This window comes from Oncorhynchus gorbuscha, linkage group LG14, assembly GCF_021184085.1.
Source record: "Oncorhynchus gorbuscha isolate QuinsamMale2020 ecotype Even-year linkage group LG14, OgorEven_v1.0, whole genome shotgun sequence".
Taxonomy (NCBI): Eukaryota; Metazoa; Chordata; class Actinopteri; order Salmoniformes; family Salmonidae; genus Oncorhynchus; species Oncorhynchus gorbuscha.
The window spans coordinates 20,371,354-20,389,311 of record NC_060186.1 but is presented as its reverse complement, the minus strand read 5'-3'; the positions used below and the strand labels follow the sequence as shown (position 1 = coordinate 20,389,311).

General features: G+C 44.4%; 1 protein-coding gene across 16 annotated transcripts in view; it reads right to left on the bottom strand.

Annotated features, from left to right (window-relative positions):
- Positions 1-2,411: 2,411 nt before the first annotated feature.
- plekha5 (pleckstrin homology domain containing, family A member 5) overlaps positions 2,412-17,958 on the bottom strand; it is a 197,281-nt gene continuing 181,734 nt past the window's right edge. For 5 of the 16 annotated variants that reach the window (XM_046297424.1, XM_046297430.1, XM_046297429.1 and 2 more), the window contains 15 exons: positions 17,798-17,878; positions 14,117-14,182; positions 13,738-13,818; positions 11,670-11,819; positions 10,334-10,435; positions 10,036-10,188; positions 9,586-9,774; positions 8,772-8,916; positions 8,388-8,521; positions 7,927-8,127; positions 7,094-7,654; positions 5,946-6,096; positions 5,574-5,743; positions 4,268-4,403; positions 2,412-3,677 (listed from right to left, as the gene is read on the bottom strand). In XM_046297424.1, the coding sequence (XP_046153380.1) occupies positions 5,715-5,743; positions 5,946-6,096; positions 7,094-7,654; positions 7,927-8,127; positions 8,388-8,521; positions 8,772-8,916; positions 9,586-9,774; positions 10,036-10,188; positions 10,334-10,435; positions 11,670-11,819; positions 13,738-13,818; positions 14,117-14,182; positions 17,798-17,878 (2,043 nt within the window). In that variant the 3' untranslated portion in view covers positions 2,412-3,677; positions 4,268-4,403; positions 5,574-5,714. Of the gene's footprint in view, positions 3,678-4,267; positions 4,404-5,573; positions 5,833-5,945; positions 6,097-7,093; positions 7,655-7,926; positions 8,128-8,387; positions 8,522-8,771; positions 8,917-9,585; positions 9,775-10,035; positions 10,189-10,333; positions 10,436-11,669; positions 11,820-13,737; positions 13,819-14,116; positions 14,183-17,797; positions 17,879-17,958 lie in introns of all 16 variants that reach the window. The other 11 variants (XM_046297428.1, XM_046297435.1, XM_046297436.1 and 8 more) reach the window with 7 other exon arrangements.

The window sequence follows — 17,958 nt, the reverse complement described above, 5'->3', positions numbered from 1 at the left end:
TCTGTGGCACACATCAGAGTCAAATACTTTCTGTGGCACACATCAGAGTCAAATACTTTATGTGGCACACATCAGAGTCAAATACTTTCTGTGGCACACATCAGAGTCAAATACTTTCTGTGGTACACATCAGAGTCAAATACTTTCTGTGGTACACATCAGAGTCAAATACTTTCTGTGGTACACATCAGAGTCAAATACTTTCTGTGGCACACATCAGAGTCAAATACTTTCTGTGGCACACATCAGAGTCAAATACTTTCTGTGGCACACATCAGAGTCAAATACTTTCTGTGGCACACATCAGAGTCAAATACTTTCTGTGGTACACATCAGAGTCAAATACTTTCTGTGGCACACATCAGAGTCAAATACTTTCTGTGGTACACATCAGAGTCAAATACTTTCTGTGGCACACATCAGAGTCAAATACGTTCTGTGGCACACATCAGAGTCAAATACTTTCTGTGGCACACATCAGAGTCAAATACTTTCTGTGGTACACATCAGAGTCAAATACTTTCTGTGGCACACATCAGAGTCAAATACTTTCTGTGGCACACATCCGAGTCAAATACTTTCTGTGGTACACATCAGAGTCAAATACTTTCTGTGGTACACATCAGAGTCAAATACTTTCTGTGGCACACATCAGAGTCAAATACTTTCTGTGGCACACATCAGAGTCAAATACTTTCTGTAGAACAAACTTCACCTCAGGATAGGAAACCGAAATTATTAATTAATGTATGTGTGTTACATTAAACATAGAGGAGGGAGTGAAACGTTGGCAAGCAATAGACATTTCAGAACAACTACGGCTGAATTATTATCCTTACACTTTCAAAAACACTGGTCGAAGAAGACATGGGAGAGATGACGAACTTTGGCAAAGATATGTATTTATAGACTAATACAAATCAGTAGCGGATTTATGTACGAGCGACATGGGCAACCGCCCACGGCGGCGGGACCCGGGGGCGGGGCGCTGACGGGGGGCGCCATACAAGCAAGAATCGCCACATACACTTGAAACAAATAGCCAAACCGAAAACTGCATACAAAATGCTTTCTGCCACTAAGAACAGTGAAATGTAGGCTCAACTGACAACGGAGTTAAGAGCAGAAATCAGAGTCAATACACACACTCTCGTTCACATAAACGCATACAAGAACACACACATGTAATAGTGCCAGACATGCACACAAACATATATTGCTGTTATGATTTTAGTTGTCCTTGATGCCCTTTGGAGGAGGGGGGGTCTCGAACGGTTGCGGGACAGCTACTAGGGAACTGTGAGGGGGATCTTGGTTTGGCCGGTGGGAGATCTGTCAACGTGCCCTTGAGCAGGGCGTTGACCCTGGATGCTGCTGTGTGTCACTCTGAATAGAAGTCTATTGGATGACTGGTGTGGTGTAGTTGTTGAGCTGCAAGTATATTGTATGTTTCGGGTATTCAATAAACATTTTTTTTAAAGTGTTCCAGAGAACAGAACATTGACATCATTTAAAGTGAAATGTAGGGCCAATCACCCATTAACACATTTCAGTCATAAATCTAGACACTTCTTACCACCATACCTGTGCTCCACTGTATTAGCGGGCCTAGCATATGTGCAATTATGTTTTTGTATAAAGCCGAGATTTTCATGCAAACTCATCAAAGCGGATATATTTTATTTTATTCATCTCCAGGCCTTATTCAGTTGTAAAAGTAAGGTAGAAGATCATGACCACATGTAAAGGACTCTTCCAAGTACAGGTACAAGAGGAGTAGCTAATGGGTATCCTAATAAAATACTAAATACGTAAAGTGGTAGGGATTAGGAACTATAGGGTAGGATGCATGGAAAGGGTAGGAACTAGTGGAAGGAGGGGAATGGAACCAGGCCCACCACACACAGAGTGCTCAAGGCCGGGACCACAAAAGATTCAAAGCCTCATTAACATAGCTACTCGTGTGTCCAGCATGAAAGGGGGCGAGGGGGAAGGGACGAAGGTGGTAGGATGGGGAAAGAGGGTGAGAATGGAGGGGACTGACCTTACTGTGTCGATGACCTGAGTGATTGGCTGTGTCTTGTGTGACAGTGGCACTGTCCAGAGCAGAGATCATTCATGTACCAAGTGGATATGAGCTATTGGCCTCTAGGCTACACTTCCAGCTGGAGGCCAGAGTCCCAGTCCCTCAACGGACACAGAAAGGAGCTTCCTGATCTTTAAAGTTTGTCAATGTCTCGTCTTCAGCACCATCAGAGCTTCTATCATATCAGTGATCAGGAAATCATATTTGTAACATGATAAAACCAAAACAGCTGGAAGCATTGGGAACGGCATTCCTTCCATCTCCCAATGTTTAAAACAAATGTAAATACGTAGCTTGTGTCATAACATAAACCCCCACCGCAGCATTTAAGAACATCAACATTTATTTCACATGATATAAAACAGATGAGATATGAACATTTTTTCATATTAACTCTAATAATAATAACCTCAGACTTATAATTTCTGCTCTGCTCTTTCTATGGTGTACATCATTTACACAATGAAACTTTACATTTATGTACATTATATTTTAATGTCCTGGAGGAACAAAACGCCTGCTTATTGCTTATACATGTGCTATTCTCTTCTCTCTGTCCAGGACTCCCCACAATCAGACAGAATCTAACACACAAACCTAATCTCATAAAACTATTTTCTCTCTTCTATATTTTACTTTAAATATATCTCAGCCGTAGAAAAAAAAACAGAGAAGCAGATCGATTCTAACCCAGGACATTTACGTGTGGTTGTCAGCGGCGACCAGATTCCGATCCTCCCGACATAAATAAACACAACTTTTATAAAATATTTCAACTCTGTCCAACAGCAGCAATAGGGTGGCACCTTATTGAAGTATAAACCCATTGAATAGTTCATTCTATATGTTTTATATATGTATATATTAACAACTTCTTTGAACAATGAGGGAATGTGCGGTGTAAAATATGTGGAAAATGAAAAGTTTAGGGCATCGGGTTAAAAACTTAAATGGGAGTAAAACCAGTAAAAAGAGCATATGGCGCCCCCGTGTGGTTAAAGTAAAGCACTGCCTTAGTGTGTGTAGATTTGGTGCTTCGCCCTCTCAATAGTGTGTGATTGTGGGAAGACCTCAAATGCATACTCCTCCCATCCTCAGGTCCTTGTCTCCTTCTCAGAACCCATTAGATGAGAAAGGAGTATGCAATTGAGATCTTCCCGGTGTGAGACTCCTCTAGTGCTCTTATTTACAACTGTACAGTCCTCTCCTTTTCACAGCAGTGCTCAGCGAATAGACACTCAAGACATCCTCACAGAACATGTCCAAAATAATAGACCATCATAATACCTGTAATAATAATAATCATCATCAATTATCACTCTGGTAATACTATCTCGTGCTCTGATCTCTCTGTGTGAATGAAAAAGTTTTGCATCACAGTTATTGTGTAGGCAGGCGGTAAGTAATACGAGCAGGCCTGTGGATCTACTCTTTCTGTCTGTCTGGCTACAGTTGTTTCTATACATACAGAGAGCTACTGGGCATGCTCTGTGCAGGCTAGCTGGTGCCATCATGGCTCTGTAGGATGCCATCTTGGGTCTCCAGGCTGGCATCGCTTATGAGTCACTGCTCACCAAGGTCAATGTCTGGGCTGCAGGGATAAGTGCAAAGAGAGGGAAGAGGTGAAGAGACCGATGAGCACACACAAAAATAGCAGAGGTCACAAGCCACAATGTTCAACAACCCAAAAATGTTGAGAAAATGTTTATGCTGACATGACTAGACAGTGCTTTTTGCTTCGGCGACAAATCATGTCTGTGTTTAAATGGCTGGTGTGATGTTGCCTGCTGGTAAGATCTGTGTCGATTGGAGGGTAGATCTGAGGGCTGAGCACTGGACCCTGAAGTTGAGGTTAGGGGGTTGATGGGTAGAGCTATTAACTTTACCTACAGTACATATTACCTCAATTACCTCAACTAACAGGTGCCCCCGCACATCGACTCTGTACCTGCACCCCCTGTATAAAACCTCGCTATTGTTATTTTACTGCTGCTATTTAATTATATGTTACTTTCATTTGTTATTCTTATTTTTTGTTGTTGTCTTTTGCATTTTAAAAAACTACATTGTTGGTTAGGGCTTGTAAGTAAGCATTTCACTATAAGGCCTGTTGCATTCGGCGCATAACATTTGATTTGATAAAGGTCAAAGGTTGTAGGTAAGGACAGAGAAGTCTCTTACTGAGTGTAGTTCAGTTCACAGAACCACAATCCTCGACACGTCTACACACACATGAAGTGGGATCCGTCAGTGAGTTGAGGAGGAGATGGAGGAGAGGGAGAGGAGGAGGACTGGGGTGGAAAGGGCAGGCTTTTCACTGCAAACAACACACACACAGTAGCAGTCAAAAGTTTGGACAAACCTACTCACTCAAGGGTTTTTCTTCATTTTGACCATTTTCTACATTGTGGAATAATAGAGAAGACATTAAAACTATGAAATAACACATATGGAATCCATCAAGTGCTATGATGAAACTGGCTCTCATGAGGACAGGAAAGGAAGACTCAGAGTTACCTCTAATGCAGAGAATAAGTTCATTAGAGTTAACTGCAACTCAGATTGCAGCCCAAATAAATGCTTTACAGAGTTCAAGTAACAGACACATCTCAACATCAACTGTTCAGAGGAGACTGCGTGAATCAGGCCTTCATGGTCGAATTGCTGCAATGAAACCACTACTAAAGGACACCAATAACAAGAATAACTTGCATGGACCAAGAAACACAGGCAATAGACATTGGACTGGTGGAAATCTGTCCTTTGGTCTGAGTCCAAATTTTGAATTTTTTGGTTCCAACCGTCATGTCTTTATGAGACACAGAGTAGGTGAATGGATGATCTCCGCATGTGTGGTTCCCACCGTGAAGCATGGAGGAGGTGTGATGGTGCTTTGCTGGTGACGCTGTCTGTGATTTATTTAGAATTCAAGGCACTTAAGCAGAATGTCTACCACAGCATTCTGCAGTGATATGCCATCCCATCTGGTTTGGGCTTAGTGGGACTATCATTTGTTTTTCAACAGGACAGTGACCCAAAACACACCTCCAGGCTGAGTAAGGGCTATTTGACAAAGAAGGAGAGTGATGGAGTGCTGCATCAGATGACCTGGCCTCCACAATCACCCGACCTCAACCCAATTGAGATGGTTTGGGATGAGATGAACCACAGAGTGAATGAAAAGCAGCCAACAAAGAAAAGCAGCATACCCTTCAAGACTGTTGGAAAAGCATTCCTTATGAAGCTGGTTGAGAGAATGCCAAGATTCTGCAAAGATGTGTTATTTAATAGATTTGATGTCTTCACTATTATTCTACAATGTAGAAAAATAGTACAAATAAAGAAAAACCCTTGAATGAGTAGGTGTCCAAATTTGGACTGGTACTGTACGTAAATGCTTTGACAGTTATCAGTTATATATCAATCAATCCATCCATCAATCATTCCATCAATCAATCATCATCAACAAAGCACTTTGTTCTCTTACCTGCCATCAGGTTGTTGTTGAGTTTAGTGCCCTCTACTGGTAGTTCATAGGATATGTTCATGTTGTTCCCCTGGGTCTCATGCTCCGGAGCCTCCCCTTGCATCACCTCACTCTGCATCATGTCCTCCTCAAGTTCAGGAGTCAGTGCTTCTGACACAGCAGCTGGCAAACTGGCACAGTCACACCTTCACATACAGGCCTTATTCCGATACTTACAAATGCATCCTTCTTTACTGCCTTTAATGAGGTAGTCACTGATCTAAATACAGTTGGATGAAGGAAGGGATGGTTTTAAAGTATTCAAACAGGGTCAAAGTTGCTATCGATCCAGAGAGGCTAAGATATGTCCTGGTGAGGCCCAGCTAGTCTCACCTGTTGTGGGGAATGAGGGTGTTGGGAGTGTGGGTGTTTCTCTCTCTGTTTCCCTCTCCCCCTGCTGTTGATGTTGTCCAGGGATCAGGTACTGTACATACAGGGGCTTCACACCCTGATCCGATATCACCATCACCTGGGTCTCTGACACCTGCAACACACGGACAGTGAGATAGACTGTAGTCTGGGCTGTGTTCAGGAGGTACCAAACAGGAAAATATGTTTTGAAACGGAGCTCTTATTTTTGCCCTACTGAACACGATCTTGGTGGTCTAATGTCTATCCCTAGCGGCTACCTCTTCGATGTTTGGGGATCTGAAGAAACCGGATAGGTGTAAGGCACCACTCCAGTCCTTGAGTAACTCCAGCAGTAGATTTGGTTTATTCTAACCCCTGACAAGCCCACCTGATTCAAATGGTCAACTCATCATCAAGCCACCCAGCCACTCAGCGATGTTTGCCCGGGGCTACAAGAACAAATCCATACTGTTGAGGATCCACAAGGACTGGAGTTGAGACACATTGGTATAAGACACATGGTGATAACCAATGGACTTAAGCAGCTTTCGCCATATATTAAAAAAAAACTGGGCTACTAAATTAGAGGACATTAATTAAGCCAACTGCATCATCATCATCATCATCAGATCATGAGATTCCGTGGAGCTCAGGCCAGCTCTGGGAGGTGTCTCTCTCTCGCTCTCTCTAGCCCAGTGTGAGTCACCACGGCTGGGCTGAGGCCCAGAGATAAACCCCTAAATCCAGCCTGGATCCTCCTCACACCCACAAAGACTCCCAGATCAGATTAAAGGACATTAACACGGAGACCAGGCTGCCAATACAACACAACCATTTATGCCCTAAAACCCTGAAACACTCTTAGCGCAACATTATTGGATTAGATATACATTTGTACAAGTCTTTCCTCTCTCTCTGAATACTCTCTTTGAAAACGTTCATTTTTCAGTGAAGGAACACAGTGCTCTGTGCATCCTCGGTAAGGATCTTTCTTATTTATACAGAGTTACAGTACACCATGCTGACTCAGTCACCACTCCTACTAGTCATAAACATACGTATCAAATGATATTGTCTGCCATACATATTCTGCTCTCTGGTGGTCTGTGTGAGTAGGGACACTCTCCTACCTCTGTGTCCATGCTGGAGCTCTCCGTCCGGGGCTGTGGCTCCTCCTCACTCAGCCTGGGGACAGGGATGACATCCACCTCCTCAGCTCTGTAGCTGATCTCCTCCACCACGGTGATTTCCATCTCCAGCTCCACCAATGCAGCTGTGTCAATATCCAGCGCCTCTTCTGGAGACACTGCAGTCCTCCCTCTGACTAGTTCTTCAGCTGCAGCTCTAGCCCTCTCCAATTCTTCTGCAGCTGCTGCTACTGCGGCCCGGTCTCTCTCCAGCTCCAATTCTGCAGCCCTGTCCAACTCCTCTTCTACAGCCACAGCAGTCCTGGCCATCTCCTGCTCCACCACTGCAGCCACCTCAGTCATGTCTCGCTCCAGCTTTTCTATTGCAGCTCGACCCCTCTCCATTTCTTCTTCAGCAGCTGCTGCAGCTCTGTCTCTCTGCAGCTCCAGTTCTGCACCTCGGTCCCTCTCCAGATGCACTGTAACTCGGCCTCTGACCTCCTCCAGGTCTTGCAGTGCTGCCTCCAGCTCCTGGGTGTCTGTGGAGAACACCTCCAGCCTGACCTGCAGGGGACACACATGCCAAATGAATAACTCAGTTTTACAGTGTGTAAACAATCACATTCAATGCTGTGAAACAAGGTTTATCAACACACACACACACACACACACACACACACACACACACACACACACACACACACACACACACACACACACACACACACACACACACACACACACACACACACACACACACACACACACACACACACACACACGCGTAGTCCTATCAAGTCCTACCAAACACACACACCAAACCGGGGAGAGGTTACCTGTGTAACGAAGGGGTTTTCCTTGGAGAAAGATGGAGAGCGTGAGGGGGAGATACTACTGCTACTTCTCTTCTTCTCCTTGAGCGAGGCCTGCTGGTGTCTCCTGATCCTCTCCAGCTGCTCCTCTACACTCATCCTGGCTCTGCCGCTCTCCCTCTCCCCCGGTCCGCACGTCTGCTCCACGGCACTGTGAGGACGCTCCTACAGGGGGAGCAGCGGAGCAGGGATCAGTCACGTTGGATTATTATTACGTTTCATCTGCCCGTCTATTGGTGACATATTGTGTCCTTCTCCAGCTCTTGTAGTGGTAAAAATGTCAGGGAATGAATAGCAACAGTAGCACTTCCGAATCCAAAATCAGTGCTGTCCTGTCTATCAAACAACAGTTTCTAATATGTTAGCGAGGGTCAGTGTATAGTTCTGTTCCCCTGCTATTCCCTAAAGTGCTGAGTCAGACTTACAGTCCTGGGGTCAGGCTTCTTGCCCTTCCTCAGGGTGACGTAGGAGGCGATGGTGCAGGACTCTGGGGGGCTCATGGGGGATTTGGTCCTGGGGGGCACGATACCCACTGGGTAGACTGGTACTCCTAATGGGACTTGGAGGGGTGGGGGACTAAGTCAGTGACAAAGCCATTAGAGGTGTTTAATTTTTATATTCAGTTAATAGAGTACTTATAAACCCTTTATAAGTAATACTTATAATGCTCTTTATAAGTTGACCTATGGAATTTATAATTACTTCTTGAATTCACTGAATTACAATAGTTTTGACCCTAGCACGTATCCAGCCTGAAACAGAGGTGGCAGGGTGACCAAACTGGACAGTGATGACAGACAGTGACTGACCTTTAGTGGCCGCAGGCTCCTTGTCAGTGGTCAGCCCCGCCTGTAGTCTGTCCTTGTCATTGTCCTCTCCGTTGTTATCGTCCACCTCCTCGGCCACAGTGGTCAGCTCTGGTTCACTCTTATACAGACGGTAGTCTGGGCCTTGCTGTAGAGGGACAGAGAGTCAGCACACTGAGAGGTAACACGCATAGGAAACACGGACACCCGCAGATCACAACGTGGTCACGATGGATGTGACCGATGGATGGTCGAGGGACATTTAAAACGGAGCCGAAAAGAGCAGAAAACGGTTAACTGACACTCCAAACACTAAGAGTAGTAACACCTGCAGCACAGCACTCAGACGGAATGACAACTGGGGTGGAGTCACACACGCTTCCATGGAAAGAAGAATAAGCCAAACTGAAGAGCAAACAGATGATAAACCAATGGAATGAATGTCAAACTCAACACTCCAGGGTAAGAAGCAGGGAAAAACCGGAATGTCTACAAATGGTAAAACAAATGATTCAGAGCAAATGAAAAGAGAGTCACAACGGTGACCCAAGTTGGCGATGAGAGATTAACCATGTGTGGTGAGGGTAAAGGTAGAGGGTCAGGGGTCAATTTGTACTGGTCTTGTGCAGAGTAGGATAAAACTGCCCCTAGACACTGACCTAAGATCAGTTTTGTATTACCTCACCCTAAAGGTTAAGATTAGAATTTGGTGAAGATAAACAGATCCTAGATCTGTGCTTAAGGGCAAGTAGCGATGATGAAGCACAAGGACAGGGGTTGAAGGGTCAGGCGTGACGAGTCAGCATGTGTCTCTTACACTGCTGTGTGTTCCGTTCCTCTGGCCGTGCTTGCTTGTGTGTGGTGGCGGACGGGCGCCCGAGGGGGAGGGAAGGGGGGGTACAGCGGGAGGGCGCTCTGTTGAGCCGTAGGACTGGGGGAGGGGCGGGCGGGGGGGCTGACGGTCACCCTCCGTGAGAGAACAGAGTGACCGGAACAAGGTCACCGGCTGCCGCATGAGGAGAGGAGAGGATAGATAGAAAGTTGTTGTTGTTGAGACACTCTTGTGACAACAGTAAGCCACACCACACAAGAGTATTAGACAGATCAGCACAGTCTCTGTGGCATTGACTGGAGCCATCTGGCTCACATCCGTTTCACATGTTGTCTACGGACAGCTTTAAATCAGTTCACAAAGACTCCATGCACAGATTATATACAGTACTTATCTGGTGTTTTTCTTTATCCATAGAGTAGAAGTGAGACTCACCTCGTTCTTCTGTAGGTTTGAGATGGGTTTGGAACCAAGGAAACCAGTGTCAGTGGTCCTCTGGGGTTTGTTCTTGGCCAGAGCCTCCATCACATCCTGGATCCTCCACAGCTCTTTCTGGATGTGGACATGCTGCTGGCTGGGAGGTTCCGTCTGCTCACACAATGACAGAAAATGATTAAAAACCACTCTACATCTTGCAAAGGCATGTTTGCATGTGTGTGAGTGGTTGAGAGAGAGAGAGAGAGAGAGAGAGAGAGAGAGAGAGAGAGAGAGAGAGAGAGAGAGAGAGTCTTACCTGTGGGCTGCCCAGGGCCTCTAGCTGTTCCAACAGGTTTGTTTTGGCCAGAGAGACGCCAGATTCCATTTTATCATACTCCCTCCACGACCGCTCCAACTCCTGAGAGACGAGAGGGTGTCACTACTAGACAGTGTGTGTGTGTGTGTGTGTGTGTGTGTGTGTGTGTGTGTGTGTGTGTGTGTGTGTGTGTGTGTGTGTGTGTGTGTGTGTGTGTGTGTGTGTGTGTGTGTGTGTGTGTGTGTGTGTGTGTGTGTGTGTGTGTGTGTGTTTATGCACTGACACTCACAGCATTGACCCTGGAGAGATCTTGACAGGTGCTGATCAGTGTGTGTTGACATCTGTGCGTACGTGCGTGCGTGTGTGTGTGTGTGTGTGTGTGTGCGTGCGTGCGTGCGTGCGTATACATATTGTGGCGAAATCCTGCACAGAGCCTTCACCGTGCGCTGCCACTTTAAGAGTGCATCAGCAGTAAGGAAGGAGAAAATAAAGACAGCTCGTTCAGCTCTTTGGGGAGGAAGCTCTTGGTTGGCGCGACAGTTTGATTGTGTGTCCTATGCTGCAGAAGTTTGGTTTATTTTCAGCGTGTGTAGTTTATAAAGTATTTAACTTAATCATCGGTGTGACAGTTCTAGGTCGGCGTCGGTTATGGATCGCATGGAATTAGTAGCAACATTGTTACGAGGCTTTGACATACAAACCATCAGACGGTCAGACAGTACACCGGCACGCCTGAAGACCACAGCTAAGATCTCTCTTGTTCTCTTTCTCTCTTTAGAGCTGGACTATTATTGCCCTGCCAGACATATTTGGGTGGACATTTTAGTTAAAAGTGAGGTTGCTTGTAAATGTGTATTGTTATGTGAACTGTATAAAGGTGAGGTGTACTAATGACATGTGGCCGAGAAGATTGTGGACATTTTTAAGGCCTTTGTTGTGTCTACGAACACCCCCCACATTCATACCCTCTGCACTCCTCCACTGGACGATAATACAGATTACTGCAAATCCTCTGTTGATGACTGGGTTCTTCCTTGTATGAAGTCGCTGTTCAATTGCTCTGCCATTATTAGTATTATTACATGAGGTATTCTGGGTGGGGTTACCCCTGTGATGTGACGTGGGTTTATATGGTGTGTCTTCTCTCTTCTCTCCACTGGCTATCTGGTAAACAGGCTACACTCTAGGCAGTCTCTTCTGCTGATGCGTGTGGGTCTGGTAGTGGTACTCTCTCTATTCTACTATTTTCCTTTCGGCATGGTTAATACCTGCCTGGCGCCCGAAGAAAACCTCTCTTTACCCCTCTCTAATAAATACCGCTACAATATGAACTCACAGTGTTGACCCGTGCCAGTTCTCTACAGGTACTGAGCAGTCCATTCTGCAGTACGTCTCTCTGCTGCATAAGGCTCTGTACGGCCGCTGGGTTGTCAGAGCTCTGCTCAATCTCCTGACTGGCAGACAGCAAAGCCGTCTCCAGGGTGTTCTGCAGAGAGATAGGAAGAGGAAGAAGACGACAACGACACAGGTCAGCACAACATCTACGGCCAACGTTTGTCTGACGACTACACACAGAAACGCAAACAGAACCACAGGCAAAGAACCAACCAAACGTTATCATAGCATCGCCAACATCAAAAGTGTGTAACGCCACTCCGAGGACCCTAGGGGGCAGGCTAGAGCTGCTGTCTGCAAGGGGGAGAGAGTCAGTTCCCAGCTGTGAGTCTGCTAGCTCGTCTATACACTGTGGTACAAGCCTGGCAAAAGAGGGTTGGTAGCCTTGGAGAGACCAGGAGAAAGTATTCATACCCCTTGCCGTATTCCACATTTCATTTTGTTACAGCCTGAATTCAAAATGGATTAAAAAAAAAAAAAAAAAGTCACCCGTTTACACACAGTATCTCATTTACATAAGTATTCACACCCTTGAGTCAATACTTTTTTAGAAGCATCTTTTTCAGCGATTACAGCTGTGAGTCTTTCTGGGTCTCTACGTTTCTCTTCAAAATTCTTCAAGCTCTGTCAAATTGGTTGTGGATCATTGCTAGACAACCATTTTCAGGTCTTGCCATAGATTTTCCAGCAGATTAAAGTCAAAACTGTAAATCGGTCACTCAGGGAACAATCACAGTCTTCTTGGTACGCAACTCCAGTGTAGATTTGGTCTTGTGCTTTAGGTTATTGTCCTGCTGAAAGGTGAAATCAACTCAAAGTGTCTGGTGGAAAGCAGATTGAACCACATTTTCCTCTAGGATTTTGCCTTTGCTTAGCTCCATTCAGTTTCCTGGAAATTATCCTGGAAAAACTCCCCAGTCTTTAATGATTACAAGCACAAGCATACCCATAACATGATGCAGCCACCACTATGCTTGGAAATATGGAGAGTGGTACTCAATAATGTGTTATATTGGATAACACTTTGTATTCAGGGCAAAAAGTGAATTGGCACATTTTTTGCAGTACTACTTGTAGTAAACAGGATGCATGTTTTGGAATATTTTATTATGTACAGGCTTCTGTCTTTTCAGTCTGTCATTTAGGTTAGTATTGTGGAGTAACTGCAATGTTGTTGATCCATCCTCAGTTTTCTCCTATCACAGTCATTAAAATCTGTAACTGTTTTAAACTTACCATTGGCATCATGGTGAAATCACTGAGCGGTTTCCTTCCTTTCCAACAACTGAGTTAGGAAGGACGCCTGTATCTTTGTAGTGACTGGGTGTATTGATACACCACCTAAAGCGTAATTAATAACTTTGCCATGCTCAAAGGGATATTCAATGTCTGCTTTTTTATTTTTACCCATTTACCAATAGGTGCCCTTTTTTGCGAGGCATTGGAAAACCTCCCTGGTCTTTGTGGTTGAATCTGTGTTTGGAATTACTACTCAACTGAGGGACCTTACAGTTAATTGTATGTGTGGTACAGAGATGAGGTAGTTATAAAAAAAATCATTTTAAACACAATTTTTTTGCACACTATTATTGAGTCCATGCGTCTTATTATGTGACTTATTAAGCAGATGTTTACTCCTGAACTTATTTAGGCTTGCCATAACAAATGGGCTGAATACTTATTGAGTCAAGACATTTCAGCTTTTCATTTTTGATTCATTTGTAAAAATGTCTAAAAACGTAATCCTGCTTTGAAATTATGGGGTATTATGTGTAGACCAGTGACCAAAAAATCTCAAGTTAATCAAATAGTAAATTCAGGCTGTAACAAAATGTGGAAAATGTCAAGGGATGTGAATACTTTCTGAAGGCCCTGTATCTCCGTCAGTCTCGGCACACTCTCTCTCCTTCTCTCCCTCTGTATTATAAAGGTCTACTCCAGCCTCAGACAGCCCAGTGTGTGTGTTTGTGAAGCAAGTTGTCAGTTGAAAGTCTGTGTACAGTAGTTACCTTCTCTCTGTGTAGTTGCTGTAGTTTCTCCTCCTGTGTTCTCACCACTTTGTCCTGCTCACACAGTCTGCTCAGCTTAGTCTGAAACACACACACACACACACACACACACACACACACACACACACACACACACACACACACACACACACACACACACACACACACACACACACACACACACACACACACACACACACACACACACACACACACACACACACACACACACACAGGTGTGGTATTCTATTAATTGAATCGTTCAATCTATGTCTAGGAAGCCAACTGCTGTGTGTCTAGACTAGAGGATAGGTGCAAAGGGAAATTAATACTTTGCCCTCTACCCCGACAAGACAATAATAGAAGGACTTGGTCTTACGTCTATGTCGATGTCCTCTGGTCTCTGGTGGCTGTAGGAGTTGTCTTTGTAGTCCTCAGGGCTGATCTGAAACACCAGACAGCCTTAGAGACACACATGCTGTGTTTACACAGGCAGCCCAATTGTGATCTTCTTTTCACTAAATGGTCTTCTGACCAATCAGATCTGCTCTGAAAAATATCTGATTTGAAAAGATCTGATGTTATTGGTCAAAATATCAATTAGTGGAAAAAAGATCACAATTGGGCTGCCTGTGGGAAGACAGCCACAGACAGGGGACGGCAAAACAACCTGTAATACAGACCCATGACATGGGATGTTTCTCAATAGTCTACTTGTCTCGTTGTTAAAACGTCTTTGGGATAGGGGGCAGCATTTTCACTTTTGGATAAATAGCGTGCCCAGAGTGAACTGCCTCCTACTCAGTCCTAGATGCTAATATATGCATATTATTATTAGTATTGGATAGAAAACACTCCGAAGGTTCTAAAACTGTTTGAATGATGTCTGTGAGTATAACAGAACTCATATGACAGGCAAAAAATCCAAACAGGAAGTGGGAAATCTGAGGTTTGTAGTTTCTGAACTCAACCCTATCGAATACACAGTTGGATATGGGTTATTTTGCACTTCCCAAGGCTTCCACTAGATGTCAACCGTCTTTAGAACTTTGTTTCAGGCTGCTCCTGTGAAGGGAGGCCGGATGGGAGCTGTTTGACTAAGGGGTCTGCATGCAGCCTCGTTCTCAGTCACGCACAGTTCACATGAGAGGTATCTCTCATTCCATTGCTTTTCTACAGACAATGGAATTCTCCGGTTGGAACATTATTGAACATTTATGATAGAAATATCCTAAAGATTGATTCTATACTTAGTTTGACAAGTTTCTTCAAACTGTAATATAACTTTTTGAACTTTTCGTCCGACTGGACCTGAACGTGATTTTGGATTTGTTTACCAAAAGCCCTAATAAAATAAGCCATTGGACATAAATAATGGACATTATCGAACAAAACAAGCATTTATTGTGGAACTGTGATTCCTAGGAGTGCATTCTGATGAAGACCATCAAAGGTAATTTAATATTTATAATGCTATTTCTGACTAATGTTGACTGCGCAACATGGCGGATATTTCTTTTGGCTGGTTTGTGCTCTGAGCGCCATTCTCAGATGACGCTTTTCCCGTAAAGTTTTTTTGAAGTCTGACACAGTGGTTGCATTAAGGAGAAGTGTATCTAAAGTTCCATGCATAACACTTGAATTTTCATCAACATTTATCATGAGTATTTCTGTGAATTCATGTGGCTCTCTGCAATATCACTTCATGTTTTGAAACTACTGAACATAACACGCCAATGTAAAATAAGATTTTTGGATATAAATATGAACTTTACCGAACAAAACATACATGTATTGTAGAACATAAAGTCCTATGAGTGTCATCTGATGAAGATCATCAAAGGTTAGTGATTCATTTTATCTCTATTTGTTATTTTTGTGACTCCTCTCTTTGGCTGGAAAATGGCTGGGATTTTCTGTGAGTTGGTGGTGACCTAACATAATCATTTGTGGAGCTTTCGCTGTAAAGCATTTTTGAAATCAGACACTGTGGCTGGATTAACGAGAATTGTATCTTTAAAATGGTGCCTAATACTTCTATGTTCGAGAAATTTGATTTATGAGATTTCTGTTGATTTGTATTTGGCGCCATGCAATTTCATTGGCTGTTGGCGAGCCAGTCCTAGACAGGTTAAAGAACCGGACAGGTAAAAGCACATTTCTAGTAGGTATCCACCATACTGATTACAGCCGTCCCGTGTCTTCCAATCAGTGCAGATGAAGGAGATGACACGAGGAGAGGAGGCCACAAGAGTATTAAGATGCACCCATGGTCTGGTTATTCTTGTGATGTGGTTTTCATGGTAAATATCTGTGTCCTTACAAGAGTTGTCCACAGGGTCAACAAAGCCCAGAGAGAGAAGAGAGAGGGAGGGAGGGTGAAATGGAGCTCTGCATGCAATTTCATTGACCTTCTCTTCTCATGACTTAACAACATTTTGGATACAACTTCTCAGCCCAAATGTCCATTTCACAATAAAGAGTGTCAGCCCCCTCTGCTGGGAAATCAGACTGTGTTTTCCACTTCAGTAGCATCACTGATAACAGTCCTACTGATGGAGGCTCCAGGGGTGTGAAGAAGCTATGGAGGACAGGAAGTTGGCATCAGGAGGTCACCAGAGACTAGAGGAAGATGTTCTAACACACACACACACACACACACACCCTTAAGAGAGGCTAGAGGGCTGCTGTAGTGGTTGGCTAGGCTGGGTGTATAGTCCTCTGTGCTGGCAGCTCTGCCCTGTGCCACACTAATTACCGTCCCCTCTGTGCACTCTTCATTACTGTCCCCCGGTACACTCTGTCATGGCTGGAGCTTGACTAATGAAAACCTCTAAAAGACCTGGGCTAAATCTGGCCCTTACGGAGGCACACACATTAACGCACACAGTCACACACATTAACGCACACAGTCACACACATTAACGCACACAGTCACACACACACACACACACACACACACACACACACACACACACACACACACACACACACACACACACACACACACACACACACACACACACACACACACACACACACACACACACACACACACACACACACACACCTGGGAAAACCAGCCATCCTCACACTCCTGACTACTTCAGCTAAGGAGCAGGCAGGTGATTTTCAACCCCAGGACAGCTAAAGAGGGGGAGGTTTAAGAGAGCAGGGCTGAAGTCATACCTGTAGAAGCCTGTAATAAAATGATCATTTAGCACAGTGGAAAGGCCAGACTATGGACCCCACACAGTACACCTTCTAGGACAATTTACCCAGCTACAAATAAAATACCCCTGCACTCTTTCATTCACTGTTACACTATTGGGCCACCACCCAAAAAAGGAAGTCATTGTATTTTATTAACTTTTTATTTAACCTTTATTTAACTAGGCAAGTCAGTTAAGAACAAATTCTTATTTACAATGATGGCCTACCGGGGAACAGTAGGTTAACTGCCTTGTTCAGGGGCAGAACGACAGATTTTTTTTTACAGCTCGGGGATTCAATCCAGCAACCTTTCGGTTACTGGCCCAACGCTCTAACCACTAGGCTACTTAAACAACAGGTTATCCATTGAGCTCGTATCAAACCCATGTAGACAAACGGAACATAATATTACAAAGCACAGAGAAGAGAGGTGCCGATTTGACTGTGATCGTACAGCGCCGTGCCAACATAAGATTCATCATCAACAGCATTGGTATTATAGGAAGTTGGGGGGGGGGGGGGGTGTGGCTCTAAGGTAGCAGCCACCGTAATTCCCAGCAGCAACAATACCATCAAGTTACAATGAGGTAGGATGGGCATGGCTAATTAACATCCACCATAACCCAACCTCGGACTGATGAGTAAAGCACAAATGAATGGAGAGGATGTGCTGTAGTCAAAACAACACATGAAGGTACATGTCAAACAATGTTGGGATCATGACACCAGGAAGAGGGGGAACCGACTGACTGACTGCATCCAATGTGAACAAAAACAGGAGGGATCGATGATGGAGGGAGGAGAGGAGTGCAGGAGAAGAGTCATTGGTTTGCCAATAAGACCTTACTTGCTGGTACAGTTGAGGCCGTGGTGCAGAGTTCTCAATCATAGTGTGAATCGTGAAGATTAACGGCTCATTGTCCTTCGTCTAGTGGAGATCGACGTTAGGCAGGGTGGAAGGGAGCGACAACACACAACAGCATAATATAGGTGTTAGTTTAGCGAACA